Genomic DNA, 15,706 nt, shown 5'->3' with positions numbered 1-15,706 from the left:
CAACGTCTGATTGTTGCGCAACAATGTGAGGCCATTTGTCCTGGTCCTCACATCTTTAAACATTTTCAGGGTAAATGCTCTTTTTTAGTTGTTTTTTTAGTTTTAACAGACTGACAGTGAGTTTGGATTGTGACGGAGCCAAAGGCCATGGTGTCCATGGAAAGCCCCAAAACACTAGAGAGACCATGAAATGTGTGTCAGAGTGGGGTCCTCAGAAGTGTTACTGAGTGAATGCATTTCACGACTCAAAGAAGAAACTGATGTTTTGTCCAACAGTCACATCAGACTCAGAACATGCGTGTAACAGCATATGAGCAAGAATCCATGTGTGTGTGACGTATGGATTCTTGCTTATATTCTGATTCCAAATCCTCTTTTCTCGTCTTTGGTTGGATTTTTTATCCATGACAACTGCAATGGGTGTCTGCTTTTATAGAACCTGGCCTACAAAGTTCAGAGACTGACAACCATCAACCTCAAAGTTGACCCAAAGCAAACTGGTGAGTCACAGAAGACAATAGCATCCGAGCATTTTCATAAAACTAAATAGATCATTAACTTCACAATACATTTAAATTCTCTTCAAATCACATTTGAGATTTTACAAACAAGTTATTAACATGAACCCCAAATAAGTGGATTTACACAAACTATTTAAATATTGAATCAAGTGTTAAAATTATCTTTTATTGGCAGTCATAATTAAGATATACATTCACTGACCACTTTATTAGGTACTGCTCCTTAGACATAATCAACACAATCTGCTCTAGTTCCAACCGAGCATCAGAATGATGAAGAAATGTTCTTCCTGAACTCCTAAACTCTCACATCTGTAGCAGGACTTTGTTTTTTCTTTTTTTCTTCTTTTAAATTGTTCTGTCCAACAACTGGGAGAACAGACGAGAGCTGAAGGCCTTTGTGTTGGACAGGTTTTACTATTACAATAAGCAGATATGTATCTTCGGAGAACCAAGGTGTATATTCGTATAAGCCCATTTTGTTTTTTATCACTTTTTTATTTATTTATAACATTTTATGCTATATACTCTCTCTCTCTCTCTCTCTCTCTCTCTCTCTCTTCATATATATATATATATATATATATATATATATATATATATATATATATATATATATATATACATTGAATAGGTTATGATTTTAAGCTGTGTAACATTTATGTTACATCTGTTGGAAAGACCCATAATAAATCCAAGAGTAAGACTATTGCACAGTGAACTATATACCGTATTTTCCGGACTATAAGTCGCTCCGGAGTATAAGTCGCACCAGCCCAAAAATGCATTATAAAGTAGAAAAAAACGCAGATAAGTCGCACTGGACTATAAGTCGCATTTTGACGGGAAATTTATTTGACAAAATCTGAAACCAAGAACTAATAAGTTCCACAACCTCATATGACACAATCATAGCAGACTGTTTATCTCATAATTTCACAGTAATTCTTTCTCATATTTATTTATTTATTCCTTTCATGAAGCATCATTGGCCAACTAATACTCTGTTTTCATCCTGTATTTGTAGAAACAGTTGTCATTTTTATTGCATTTCTGAATCTATGAAATCATTGGAAAATAGAATATTATGTTGTTAGCCTTCAAGATCTTACTGTAAAAAAAAGTTTGCTGATTCTCTGAGTCACTTAACATACTCTTAACATAACTCATACATCAAATTGACCCAGGAACATCATCTCTGTTCCTCACAAATGAACATAACAGGAGGGTTAACAATGTATTTATTTCAATTTAGTTATAATACAAGTCGCTGCGGAGTATAAGTCGCACTCCTTGCCAAACTATGAAAAAAAGGGCGACTTATAGTCCGGAAAATACGGGTAATAAATTTTGATCAACATGACATAAACAATTGATAATGTAGCAAAGAGCAGAGAATTGTACATAATCATTTGCATGGATGTACCAAAGCAATTGCAACTTGTTCAAAGAAGTGAGAAACTGCTTATGTGATGTGCACAAGTGACATCATGATGTGAAGATTGAACAAATAGTTTTGGGAATTTCATTCTGATCTGAGAATTGTACTAAAGCGACTGAGAAAAACTGTATATAGTTCACTGTGCAATAGTCTTACTCCTCAAAACTCCTAGTCATTAGTTCATCGTATAAGTCAGTAACTGCAAAATGGATGACCAAGTTGTCATAATGTAAAAAACATATTTTGCTGCATTGCAAGAGAGGATATTCGCTGTGATGTGGATGAGAATTTGTGGCCTAACATACAGGAACGACAAGAGGTGTAGGAAGACCACACCAATTTCTACTGCACTGCCTGTACTGTTGTACAGAATATTGTCTTATCTTTTTTTTCCCCTTTGTGTTACTGTTTGCAGTGGGTTTTTTCTATGTTGGTATGACATGGTCTGTCAACAACTTACAATATGAACAATAAAAGTGTAAATGTAAATCTTGTTCAGTCTCTTGTAATCAAACAAAAAAGGTGTAACTTACATTTTACAATAATTACCATCAAAACTTTAGCCATAGTTTACATCAGAACCTCCCTCTAAAGTACACAGTTATATTGACAACATGACTAAGTCATTTGACTGTCTTGTTCGTAGACAATGACACAAGGACTTGACATTCTGATGGTACTGCCATGTTCAATGACATAAAGACTCAGTTTTGAGAGATGAACTAAAGATTTTGAGCAAGTTACAGGCTTTTGCAAGAAATCCATAGAGTTTTGCTGTTTGTAATAATTGTTTTGAGAAATGCACACACGTATTTGCAAACTTCAATTCTGATCTGAGAATTGTACTAAAGCGACTGAGAAAACTGTATTAGGGGGAACCAGATCCTCCCTAGCCCAACCAACCTGACCAGGAGACAGAGGACAGGAGAACCCCGGACCAGGAGCAACCCCGTGACAGGATCCCCACAGCCCGACCGGGGGGGGACCACTCACCCACCCAGCCAGGTGCAGAAGAGGCCCCCCTACGGGGGCTCATCCGGCACCGGGGAGCATGGGCGACCCCGGAGCAGGATTATCTTTTTAAAACAAATATTATTGCAATAAACATATTTTATATTTTTTACATGAAACAGTAATGTAGTTTTGCCAGAATTCCTTTGACTTTGATATTTGAAGGCCATGTCGAAAGAAAAAGAGCTTCCAGGGAAGAAAATAAATTCTAAGTAGCTTAAAAAGCTGAAGCTCCTTTAAAACATACGTGTTCTGGCATAAATACTAAATAAGATTTTAACTACAACTCAAATAACCGTAAAGTAAAATGTTAGGTGTCATAAGTGCATATACAGAATGGGAACCAAACCACATCTTTTATTTTGTCCTTTGGGTGTCGTCATGTCTATAGGTACACATCAATGAGCTGTCCAAAGACAGGTGTATTCCTATAGATATATCCTGCAAATATGTAATAGTAACCCTTGTGCTATCCTAGGCACTTTAACATTGGTAGTTGGGTCATCTAGACCCACGACAGTGCTCTGAACCTTTTTTCTTCAATGATTTGTGATCTTCACTGATGTCCATGGATTACATGAAATCTTTCCACCTTTATCCACCTTTGTCATGGTAGGGAGAACACTTCAATGTAAGGATGGGGTCATCTAAGAAAGCACAAGGTCTAACAGTTACAGCATCTGCAAATTTGGGTTGTAGTGTAAAGATTTGTGTAAACAGTTTGATCCCCACAGCATGTCAGCTAGGTCATTGTGGTGTTACACATCTCATCAGCTTCGAGTATCCGCTTTAGCTTATTTATACCATATTTCTAAATTAGCACCAAACCAAAACCTCAAACTCTCAATGACAGCTTTTGATTTGAGTTTTTTACATCTTGAATTCACAAACATGAGTCTTCTGGCTGTAATTTTCATACTAAACTAAATAACTGACATAGTGAGCCAGTGAGCCTTCTACAAGCTGCAAATAAAGTTAACCACATGCAGATTACAAAAAATGTCTGGAGATAAGAATAGAAGACTAAAGACCTCAGACAAAAGCCGTCCCGCTGTGAGGCAGCATTGTTCAGTGCTGCACCTCTGTGCCACCTTGGTCAGAGGAACATTCAGAACCCACAGCTGCACACAGCCGGACCTTTCATGTAATGGAAGCTCTGCTCAAGCATTCCATACCATCCGTTGGATTTCTATACTGCTGGAAACACTTTAAAAACTTTATTTTATGTCAGTGAGACATTTAGGCTTTTTATATTGGACTCCACAGAAGGTTCTTGACCACAGCTTCACAACCAAAAGTACAAACAGGGTCAGTAAAACAGTCTCAGAAAAACAAAAAGGAGAAGCTCTTCTTGGATCCTATCCTGGGTCACGCAACCCAAACTGTTTCATGCTGACTTTTCTGCTGGTCAGTTACTGAAAGTCTCCAAGCCAGGAGACGTTAAACCAGTGAAAAGAGGAAACCAAGCAAGGTTTGGTGAAAACCACCAGAAAGAATGCATCTTCTTTTTTATTGTTGTCTATCCTCAGAGAGACCTGGATGAAGAACAAAAACTCTTTGATCTTTAGGCATAAAGTGAGTTCTTTCCATGAAATCTACTTGTTGGTGTCCGTTTTGTGTTACTTTGATAGTAAAAAATTTGTATTGAATTGATTCTACAACCTGGTTTCTGCTTGTAGAATCAATTATCTGGCTTCACTTTGTTGTGCTTTCTCTGCATGTTTGGATCTGTTTTACCTCCTGCTTGATTTCAGCTGAATTCTGTTGATTCCCACAGCAGTGATTTCCCACTGTAGGCCTGCTTTAATGTTTGTTAAGAACCATCAGCACTCAATTAGACATTTTAAGCTGGAGTCAGACTGAACTGATACCTGATACCATCCAGCTACAGGCATCACTTACAAAGAAACAAAACTGTAAGGTAGTCAAAGTCATCAGAATGGATCTGTAACAACAGTCATGATGAATATCAGCGTCTGTGTCATGGCTCCATGGACGCAGCGTCTACTTTAGCCCTTGTGATATCCTAGCCATTTTGACGTTGGGAGTTGGGTCATCTAGACCCCACAAAACAGTGCGCTCAACTTTTTTTTTCAATGATTTGTGATCTTCACTGGTTTTCATGGATTACATGAAATCCGCTTCACCTTTATCCACCTTTGTCACGTCAATGGTCATCCTGACCCCATAGGATAGCACAAGGGCTAGACTACAGCCAGAGAGGTTTCCAGCTGACGCCCCAAAACCATTCATCGCTGCAGTTTCCGTCTCAGTCCTGCAGAGGGCAGTGTAACACAAATATCTGTTCTTATTCCGCCTGATCACCATGAAGGAGCTCTATGTCAACAACGCTCTCCACGCTTTCTGACAGGATAACCCAATTTCCAGGCAATTCGATGTTTGTGACTCTGGTTTAAACATCAGAGACAAAAAAAAAACACTGTAATTTTTATGTTTGGTTGTTTATAAGAATGTGTTCTCATTGTATTTTGTCTGTTTTTGAAATAAAGTTCTGTGCTTGAAAAAATTTGTATAAAAAGTGTCAACAGAGTAAAACTCAGAGTATAATTGGAGTAAAAAAGTCAGAAGCAGATCAGTTTCATTTAACCACTGTGCTTCCTACAGCAACACTCACTGATCTTCTAAAGGCCGCTTCCTGTTATGATTCCTGAAATATGCATCTGTGTAGATGTTCATGTAGTGTCCTGCAGGTTCTCCACCCACTGTCTTCTTCCCCTTTGTGAAAGACATTTGTCACAATCTCCCAAATACTGAATGTCATTTTTATGCTGAAGATACCGTTATCTGTAGTTTAACCACACAGGCAGATGGGTTGGTGGAAAGGCAGACGAGTTGGTAAACAGGCAGACAGGTTGGTGGACAGGCAGACGAGTTGGTAAACAGGCAGATGGGTTGGTGAACAGGCAGACGGGTTGATGAACAGGCAGACGGGTTGGTAAACAGGCAGACAGGTTGGTGAACAGGCAGACAGGTTGGTGCACAGGCAGACGGATTGGTAAACAGGCAGATGGGTTGGTGAACAGGCAGACGGGTTGATGAACAGGCAGACGAGTTGGTGAACAGGCAGACGGATTGGTAAACAGGCAGACGAGTTGGTGAACAGGCAGATGGGTTGGTAAACAGGCAGACGAGTTGGTGAACAGGCAGACGGATTGGTAAACAGGCAGACGAGTTGGTGAACAGGCAGACGGGTTGGTAAACAGGCAGACAGGTTGGTGAACAGGCAGACAGGTTGGTGCACAGGCAGACGGATTGGTAAACAGGCAGATGGGTTGGTAAACAGGCAGATGGGTTGGTGGACAGGCAGACGAGTTGGTAAACAGGCAGATGGGTTGGTGGACAGGCAGACGAGTTGGTAAACAGGCAGATGGGTTGGTGAACAGGCAGACGGGTTGATGAACAGGCAGACAGGTTGGTAAACAGGCAGACAGGTTGGTGCACAGGCAGACGGATTGGTAAACAGGCAGACGAGTTGGTGAACAGGCAGACGGGTTGGTAAACAGGCAGACAGGTTGGTGAACAGGCAGACGGGTTGGTAAACAGGCAGATGGGTTGATAAATAGACAGATGGGTTGGTAAACAGGCAGACGGGTTGATGAAAAGGCAGACGGGTTGGTAAACAGGCAGACAGGTTGGTGCACAGGCAGACAGATTGGTAAACAGGCAGACAAGTTGGTGAACAGGCAGACAGGTTGGTGGACAGGCAGACGAGTTGGTGAACCGGCAGATGGGTTGATAAATAGACAGATGGGTTGGTAGACAGGCAGGCAGGTTGGTAAACAGGCAGATGGGTTGGTGAACAGGCAGACGGGTTGGTAAACAGGCAGATGGGTTGGTAGACAGGCAGGCAGGTTGGTAAACAGGCAGATGGGTTGGTGAACAGGCAGACAGGTTGGTAAACAGGCAGACGGGTTGGTGACCAGGCAGACGGGTGGCTGGACAGGCAGATAGACGGGTTGGCAGACTGGCAGGCAGATGAGTTGGTGAACAGGCTGACGGGTTGGTAGGCAGGCAGGCAGACATGTTGCTGGACAGGCAGGCATACAGGTCAGTAGTTAAACGGTGGGGATCATAAACAGCCGAAGAGTCAAACACAAGTCTTCATTGATTTGGTTCTAAGTGTTTTCTTTCATTGTTGTCATCATATTGCTCTTATGTAGAGAATCTCAACAGAGGCTCAGCTGGGCTCTTATTGTGAAAGTATGAGCACAGCTGTCGTATGACTGACAGTAACCTTATTGCTAATTATGTGACCGGAAATAGACCACAGTCAGTCTTACAAAATAAAACTGGAAATGTAAATGCTGGAATTGTGTCTACTTCTTATGGATGTGATGTGAAAGACCCAGAAAGGGAAGTTTCTGTATTTCAGCCTTTTTGGTTGTCTTTCACTAAAAAAAAGTTGAGTTCTGCCTTGTTTCCTGAAAATTATTCACTGAAAATAACTTTTATCAACACAACACCAACCTTTCACGGTTTAATTCCTTTTACTTCACATTAGCTGTTTGTGTCATTTTTTCTCTTCATTAGCTGATTTCTAACAGCTTTTTCAGAAACCATGATTTTTTTCCCGTCTCTTGGAGACCAAAGACAGTTCAGATACATGTTACACTGCAAAACAAATGAATCAAAGATTGCATAAAAGCAGCCAATGGTTAAACAAATAATTGTACGGACAACATTATCGAATTAACGAAATGCGTTTGTTATTCAGTATTTAGCTAAATGCTTTACATTTTTAGGGTGATAAAGATCAGAACTTTTCCAGGTTTCGGGGAGTTTTATTTTCTGAAGATTGGCTTTTACTTTGAAGGCGCAGAGCGGAAGCAGCGCGGTGAGGGGTGGTTAAGTGACTCCGGTAAATTGGGGCTCAAACCTCCGCGCTGCACCTCAGTGGAGCAGATGCTGCAAAGGCGGTCGGCTGAGGAGTACTTCGGCAGTGCGCGTGAGCAGGGCAGCGGGGACGAGCAGCTCTCTGAACCCGTCCAGCGGTCTGAGGTTGGTTCTGCTCTGAAGTTCGGCTCGGAGTCTGCTGGACTTCTGGGAGACTTGAAGAAGGTGCACGCGCTGCGCTCTCCAGCAGGTAAATTCCGCGTAAACCGGAAACCTTAACCAGGTTAGGGTGGTCAGAACTGGGTGGTCCCGACCCGGATTTTTTTAAATCTGAAGCAGAATGGTCTGAAAAGTTCGTGGCAAGTTGAATGTGCGGATCACCTGGCTGGTGTCCGCGCGCGCAGGGACTCCAGATGTCAGTCCGAGCGCGCGCCGCTAAGTCACCGCTTTAGCCAGAAACAGTCCAGGAGGACCGGCTCCAGCCTGGCAGTGATTGCGCTCTATACTGGAGCTCCTTAGAAAGTTCTGGAGAACCTTGTAGGAACCAGGAGCAGTCATACCCGACCCGGTTCTGTTGAGATGCGGAACATTCTGACCCCATTAACCTCGTCACGTGACCCTGGGATTGCTCTACAGCTAATTTAATCAACAATGAGGAGTTGCAGCAACCTTTGATCAGGAGGGGGCTTTCATGTAAAGACCACCCCCATGCCGCCGCCACCTCACGTGCGCGTGAAGTAAAGAGACCCGTGTCTTTGATGTGTTTGCCAGAACTTGTGGCTTCAGGCAGACTGAAAGTTTAAAAGTTCCGCGTGGGGATGCGAAAGGATTTCAGAAAGTGGAGGTGAGAAACTCAGTAGCACCAGAGAACCAAACATTGGCTGCTTCAGAGCAGCTAAGGGGGTGGATGGCAGGTAACCCCCCCCACCCCCAAAGGTAGATATTTTGATCAGTTCAGCTGAGAGAGAAAAAAACATTTTAGAATCTGTAATCCACTCAAGAAACAGCAAACATGGATGTAAACCTGCTGATAGGAGTCACTTTCTATAGAAAAGTTCTGCAAGAAAATGTAGTCAGTAAATGTAATTAATTAGTACTAGTTAGTTGTTTGTTAGTTGGCACCTCCACCAAACTTGAGGTGGTTGTTTATTATAGGATAAAACCAAATCTTTGCAGCATCCTTCATGTGAAGACCCACCCTGATGACTCTCATGTTTTTGCTGTTTCTAGCTCTTCTTGTGGCATTTTTCTGATGACGGTGGACGTATCTAAAGACAATTCAGACTAAAACGGTTTCTGAGTGTTTCTTTATTCAAATCGCAGTAGCGGACAAAAAGATGTTGTTGGGAGAAGCAGTAGGTGTGACGTAGATGCTACAATCGGCAGGTCACAGTCTCTCTGCTCCTCTCTGTTCTGATCATTCACTGTCAGACAGATAGATCCATGATCGTCTTTGTTTTCCTCGTCTGAGCTGGAATCCTGATCTTAACTGGATAGCTCAGATATTGCCGTTCACCTTTCGGCACATCCCATCAGGGTTTTCCTCCACAGCCAATCAGCTTTCAGTGATTCATACAAGTAGTAGTAATAGTAGCAAGTCTATATTGCACATTTTTTGTTGCACCTGTAATGTTAGTTTAGGGGTATGAAGGGGCTGTAAGCTGGCAGGAGAGCAACAACAATCCCGCCCACAACTCAGAGGTGAATTTCTAATGAATCTTCTGCCGCTCTGCAGAAACTATGTCCTAGAAAACAACACCGCTTTTTGTTTTGCTGTTGTTATTTTGGCTAAAAACGGCATAATCATAACTAAAAGACCACTTGGAGTGCTTTGAAAGTAGACCAAACGCAGATTGGAGTGGGTCTTTAAGAAGGTCACCAGATTCTGTAGGGTTCACGTTGCAGCATGATACCGGCTTCATGGTACTGGTGTTCTTGCAGGTTTTAAAATGATCCTGAAGAAGAAACACCAGAGACAAAAATCTGTCTAAAGTCTTTCATTTATATTTTACATGACTGAAAGTAACAGGTGTGCTAGAGCAACATCCCAGAATGCAACACAGCAGGACAAACCTACATCTTCACTATTAGACAGCATGCAAACTTCTGGTTCTCACTCTTCCCTCGTGGACGGGCTGAAGGACTTTCAGAGTTTTTTGTGGACGCTGTTCTTTCAGCTGAACATCTATGGACGGTGAAAGCATGAAGGTTGACCTGTGAAGCTGTCCTCTGGGGTCATCCAGGGTCAGGTGGATGCATGAAGCTCCTCTTCTGTTCTCGTATAGACTGCCGGTGTTTCTTCAAAGCTGCTAACAGAGACGAGTATTTGTGACCCGTTTCTAGAAGGAAGATCGGATGTTCTCTGTTCTGTGTCAACTCGGCTGATCCTGAGTCAGGAGCCTTGTTTCTGCTGAAATCACTTGTAGCTCACGACGCTGAAGTTAGCTTCCGATTCACAGCTTCCGATTCGCGAGTGCACTAAAGGAGCATTCCACTGTTTTTTTTGCACTAAGATCTCCTTAGATGGGGTCCTGTTCAGAAACCGCCGGACCTAGACTGCTCAAACCTGGATTAAATTAGGATTTAGATACTAAAGAACACATTAAACAAAGTTTCTGATTTGTGAAACCAGTCTCTGATTTGTGAAAATGTGAAATGGGTTGATTTTTAGCGCATTTTACGCACTGAGTCCACCTTAGACCAGGTCCTGTTCAAAAACCACTGGACCTGGACTGCTCAAACCTGGATTAAATTATAATTTTGACACTAAAGAACACATTAAACACAGTTTCTGATTTGTGAAACCTTCCTCTGATTTGTGAAAATGTGAAATAGGTTTATTTTTAGTGCATTTTACGCACTGAGTCCATTTCAGACCAGGTCCTGTTCAAAAACCACTGTACCTGGACTGCTCAAACCTGGATTAAATTATGCATTAGATAGTAAAGATCACATTAAACACAGTTTCTGATTTGTGAAACCTTCCTCTGATTTGTGAAAATGTGAAATAGGTTGATTTTGACCGCATTTTACGCACTGAGTCCACCTTAGACCAGGTCCTGTTCAAAAACCACTGGACCTGGACTGCTCAAACCTGGATTAAATTAGGATTTAGATACTGAAGAATATATTATACACCGTATTTGATTTTATGCAATTCACAGGTAATGGGGACAAGGGAAGGACAACTTGAAGCAAAACACCAAAACAGGAATTTTAAAGTAAATTAGGAAACAAACCAAGAAATGTTGAACAAAAAAAACTAAAATTTAAGTCAGGGGCTCATGCTAACCCTGACCATAACTATGTGTCCAATCTGACATCTGTTTCCCAGTTTCTTTTGTATGTTGATGTCTGAGATTTTTATATCGCCTCTTCCAGCCTTCTTGGATTCCTGTAGTCCATCATAAAAGTGCCAGCTTTTGTCTGTTCCCAGTCGGTGGAATGCAACAAAATGACTTTGCACACTCAGGTGATATGTTATGGCCACCGGCTCGTACCTGTGTAAACAAATACAATAGTACAATCCAGTATAAAAAAATAAAAATAGAAAAAATGTCAGTGATTCAATGATTTATGTTTTCCCTCAAAAATTCAATCGTAGCGAAAAAAACACATGATGCTAATTAAATTTAACCCAATGCTATAAATTTCTACATTAGTTCTGCAATTTACGCCTTACTTTTCACCAAGAAGTTCGATCTGATGTGGCAACGCTGTTGGATGCTGGTTCTTAGTCAAAGCGTTTTTGTGAAGGATTGATACCAGTACAAGACATGGCAACCCGTGCACAAAGGTACCTCTTGATGTTCTTTTTTGTTCTGTGCATGGCCCTGCACCTCTGAAAATATTAAAAAGTTAGAAAGTCCACAATTTGTTTCAAATATTTTGACTTTTCTTTGTTTGATTCTCATATATATGCTACTTCATACATACCTTTTGCATGGAAGTAGTACGATAATGTCATTGGACCACTTGTCAACGTCAGCCTGCAACTTAGTGAGGTCTTCACACCTTGCAACAAAATTTAAAATAACTAAATAACTTGTATGGCTACATGTTACATAAACTATTGTTTCTCTTACAATAACAGTAAAAACAAGCAAACAGTTTGTTAAATAAGTGTATGTAAAAGTTGTATCAATAATTACAATGTACTTACACAATATCTATTGAGTTGTATCTTCTTTTTGCAGTTGGACAGGCTGGATTAAGACATGTTTGTACAACTTCTGTACTGTTAAGGAATTCAAGTCTACATGTGACCATGTCCTCCTCTGCCCCAAAAGCATCCCAGGTTGATCCTGTGAATCTTCCTAACTCATTGAGCCACAATGCTTTTCCCTGTGCCCACTCCTCATTCTCAAAAAGGTTGTAGATATGGAGTAAAGATGATATCCATCTATCACACTCTGATAGTTTTTGTAGCTCATTTTGTATCCCCGGCTTGTTTTTAATTGCCAGATAAATTGTGTAAAGGAGGTTGTCAACTGAACAAGTGTTTGTCATTGTAATGGTGTTTTGTTCAATAACTGCCTTTCCTCCCCACTGGGGACACGATCCCTTTTTTTTTTTTAATTCAGGGTCGGGCAATGTGTTCTTTAGTATCTAAATCCTAATTTAATCCAGGTTTGAGCAGTCCAGGTCCAGCAGTTTTTGAACAGGACCTGGTCTAAGGTGGACTCAGTGCGTAAAATGCGCTAAAAATCAACCTATTTCACATTTTCACAAATCAGAGGAAGGTTTCACAAATCAGAAATAGTGTTTAATGTATTCTTCAGTATCTAAATCCTAATTTAATGCAGGTTTGAGCAGTCTAGGTCCGGCGGTTTTTGAACAGGACCCGTTCTAAGGTGGACTCAATTCGCAAATTGCGGTCAAAATCATCCTATTTTACATTTTCACAAATCAGAGACTGGTTTCACAAATCAGAAACTGTGTTTAATGTGATCTTTACTATCTAATGCATAATTTAATCCAGGTTTGATCAGTCTAGGTCCAGCGGTTTTTGAACAGGACCTGGTCTAAGGTGGACTCAGTGCGTAAAATGCGGTCAAAATCAACCTATTTCACATTTTCACAAATCAGAGACTGGTTTCACAAATCAGAAACTGTGTTTAATGTATTCTTCAGTATCTAAATCATAATTTAATCCAGGTTTGAGCAGTCTAGGTCCGGCGGTTTTTGAACAGGACCCGATCTAAGGAGATCTTAGTGCAAAAAAAACAGTGGAATGCTCCTTTAGTGCACTGGCGAATCGGAAGCTGTGAATCGGAAGCTAACTTCAGCGTCGTTTGTAGCTCAGAGTTCAGCATCTTCTTATCAATCACACCAACAAATTCCTGGGAAGGTGTTCAGGTACAAGGACCAGCTGAAAACCTGTGAATTAGCAGCCAAGGCCTTCAGAAAGCCTGGAGGAGGACAATTGACTAGGAGACAGTCACTGATCAGATCTGGATCAGGACGTCTGTCACGTCCCTTCGCCTCCACAGACTTGCTGAGCTCTTCCAGAAAGAGCAAAAACCCAGATTAAAGTTCAGTTCAGTGGATTTAAATCCCGTTTCAAAACTTTGAAACTCTTTCCTGACAGATAAAGCATCATTTTCGCCTCAGACGGTTGCATGTTCAGCCGTGTTCCAGCTCGCTTTGTTGTTCTGTTTCTATGCTGAACATTAATGAAGGCAAACATGTTTCTGTCAGATCGTGGAGAGCATGTAGACCTCTTTCATCTTATAAAAACATTTTTTTGGCTTTTGAAACGAAGGTGTAGTTAGTAAAAAGTCAGAGAAACTTCAAAGTTCCCTACAATCTTTGAAATGGGTGAAGACCAGCAGTTCTTCAGGTTTTCTGAAGGATTTTGGTTCCATTTCATTTTTGATACCTGGACACCGTCAGAGTTCGCGGTTTACATGTTTTCTGGAGTCAGACTGAGATTGAGGATGAGAATCGGACTCAAAAACGTCTGAAAATGGGAAATGTTGCGGCTGGTAGGACGCCTCAGCGGCGTCTCCTGCTGGTAGCCATCAGCACGCCTTCAGGGCAGGCGTGTGTCATCCTGATAACCTGCCGTGTGATCAGCAGCGACAGTATCATCGCACCTTTGACCCTCTACGCCGCGCTCACCCTGCCTCTGTGTGTGCTTATCACAGGGCGAGCGGCGGCTGACGATCATTCAGGCTCGGCGGCGCTGCAGACATGTCCATCATCACGCAGCTGGGGCTGCTGCTGTGGAAGAACTTCACCTACAGACGGCGGCAGAAGGTGAGTCTGGTTCTGGTTTTCCAGAACCTCCGCCTGGTCTCCGCTGCTCTTTGCTTCCACCGGAGCTTTTGCTGATGACCGGATCAGTATGGATCAATGGCGATCAGGTCAAAGAATGCTTGTTGAGTGATCTTCTGTGAACCCTGCAAGGCTGGCTGCAGGTCTCACTCTCTGAGAAGCTGTAGTTCTGCAGAGGAATCCTGGATTCTGCTCTGAAACCAGGTTCTAGGTTGCAGGAGTCTCTGTTCTGGATCAGGGACCGGCTTTAAGCTGAATTTGTGGTCCACTCTGCAACCCTGAGATATTTCTATGGTTGAGTTTTCGTGTTTCAGACCCTCTGGGTTCTTCTAGACATTTTGTATGATTGTTGCTGCAGAAAAAGCCTGAAGTTGCAGCACTTTATTAAAACATTGTATAAAAACACTTTTATATAATAATGTCCAGCTAAATGTTGTAGGAGGACGTTCAAAGTGAAGTGTTTTTTAAAGATGTGTACTGAATATTATTTAAGCCTACATGAAATGCACAGTAATGATGATTTAATTAAAAGGGATTTATTTCAAAATGAAGCAGCTATAACTACAGAAAAGGAAGTTAGTATGCTGAGGTTTCATTCGTTTTTCTTATTTTAAATCAAACGTAACTTTAAAAAAAGTATTTATTTTCAGGGGGAATAAACAACAATTTCAATTTAATACTATAAAGCATTCAACCCATTGTTTTCCTGTTTCTCTTTCTTTCTTTCTTTCTTTCTTTCTTCTCTCTAATAAAGAAAAGCTGAAAAAGCTCTTTCAGCTTTTTCAGCTATGAATTTTGGTTCTTCAAATCCTTGAACTTTTCAAGATATTCCAGGTTTCCTTGGGAATCCTTGGTGCAGAAGCTCGCTGGTTCAATACCCGGCGTTGGCATTTTTCACAAAAATATCTTTGTGTGTTATTGTGCTGTTTTCATTTTATCTATGGTCAAGTTTGATAGTTTCTTTCTTTCTTTTTTGCCAATTATTACCCTTTAAGTTTCATTTTCATTCAGCTGCATAACATTCCACCCTGCATTTTCTTCTGGAGATGCAGCTTCTTCTAGTTTCGTTATTAGTATGATTTAAGTTTTTTGATTCTGAAACAGAATTAGTCATTTCAACAGAAAGCATCAGAAAACATCCGTTTTAGTTTGAAAGGTCACATGGGATTAACACTAGTATCTCTGTTAATAAAATCACTTTTAATGCATTAGAATTCTATTAACTGGAGATTTAGTGTTTTTGTTTTCCAAAGTTTCATCCACAGATCATTTGATCTTTCAGAAGTTCACTCATTGAGGCTTTATAAAAACGTCTCCTTTTTATCTGATAACATAAATGTAGGGGTGTCAAATTATTGCGTTAATTGCAATCAATTGACTACAGACAAATTTGTGCTTTTTCTTTAATAGAGTGAATCCCATATTTAATTTATAACTATTGTTATGTTCTCAAAAAAAAAGGAGGTTCTACTGTTAAAGTGCATGAAATTTTATTTGAAAATAAATTCATTCACATGGTTAATTCACACACATGGTAAATTCAAATACACAGTAAATTCACACACACGGTAAATTAACACACACTGTAAATTTACAGACA

At 40.9% G+C, this 15,706-nt stretch overlaps 1 protein-coding gene and 1 long non-coding RNA gene across 3 annotated transcripts in view; one reads left to right on the top strand and one right to left on the bottom strand.

The window, feature by feature from the left end:
* Positions 1-7,877: 7,877 nt before the first annotated feature.
* The window catches only part of abca1b (ATP-binding cassette, sub-family A (ABC1), member 1B), a 53,623-nt gene continuing 45,794 nt past the window's right edge, over positions 7,878-15,706 (top strand). The window contains exons 1-2 of one of the 2 annotated variants that reach the window (XM_011473151.4): positions 7,878-8,077; positions 13,977-14,088. In XM_011473151.4, the coding sequence (XP_011471453.1) occupies positions 14,023-14,088 (66 nt within the window). In that variant the 5' untranslated portion in view covers positions 7,878-8,077; positions 13,977-14,022. The remainder of the gene's footprint in view (positions 8,078-13,976; positions 14,089-15,706) is intronic. The other variant, XM_078953876.1, reaches the window with a different exon arrangement.
* Positions 11,641-12,127, bottom strand: LOC144994832 (uncharacterized). The gene is made up of 3 exons (XR_013658478.1): positions 11,990-12,127; positions 11,764-11,841; positions 11,641-11,668 (listed from the first exon to the last, which is right to left on the bottom strand). It is a non-coding gene; the product is annotated as an uncharacterized LOC144994832 (long non-coding RNA).

The sequence above is a fragment of the Oryzias latipes genome, chromosome 10 (assembly GCF_053564925.1).
Source record: "Oryzias latipes strain Hd-rR chromosome 10, Olatipes_Hd-rR_3.1".
In the NCBI taxonomy this organism is placed as follows: Eukaryota; Metazoa; Chordata; class Actinopteri; order Beloniformes; family Adrianichthyidae; genus Oryzias; species Oryzias latipes.
The sequence above is the reverse complement of the archived record's forward strand: the minus strand, read 5'-3'. Positions and strand labels throughout refer to the sequence as shown.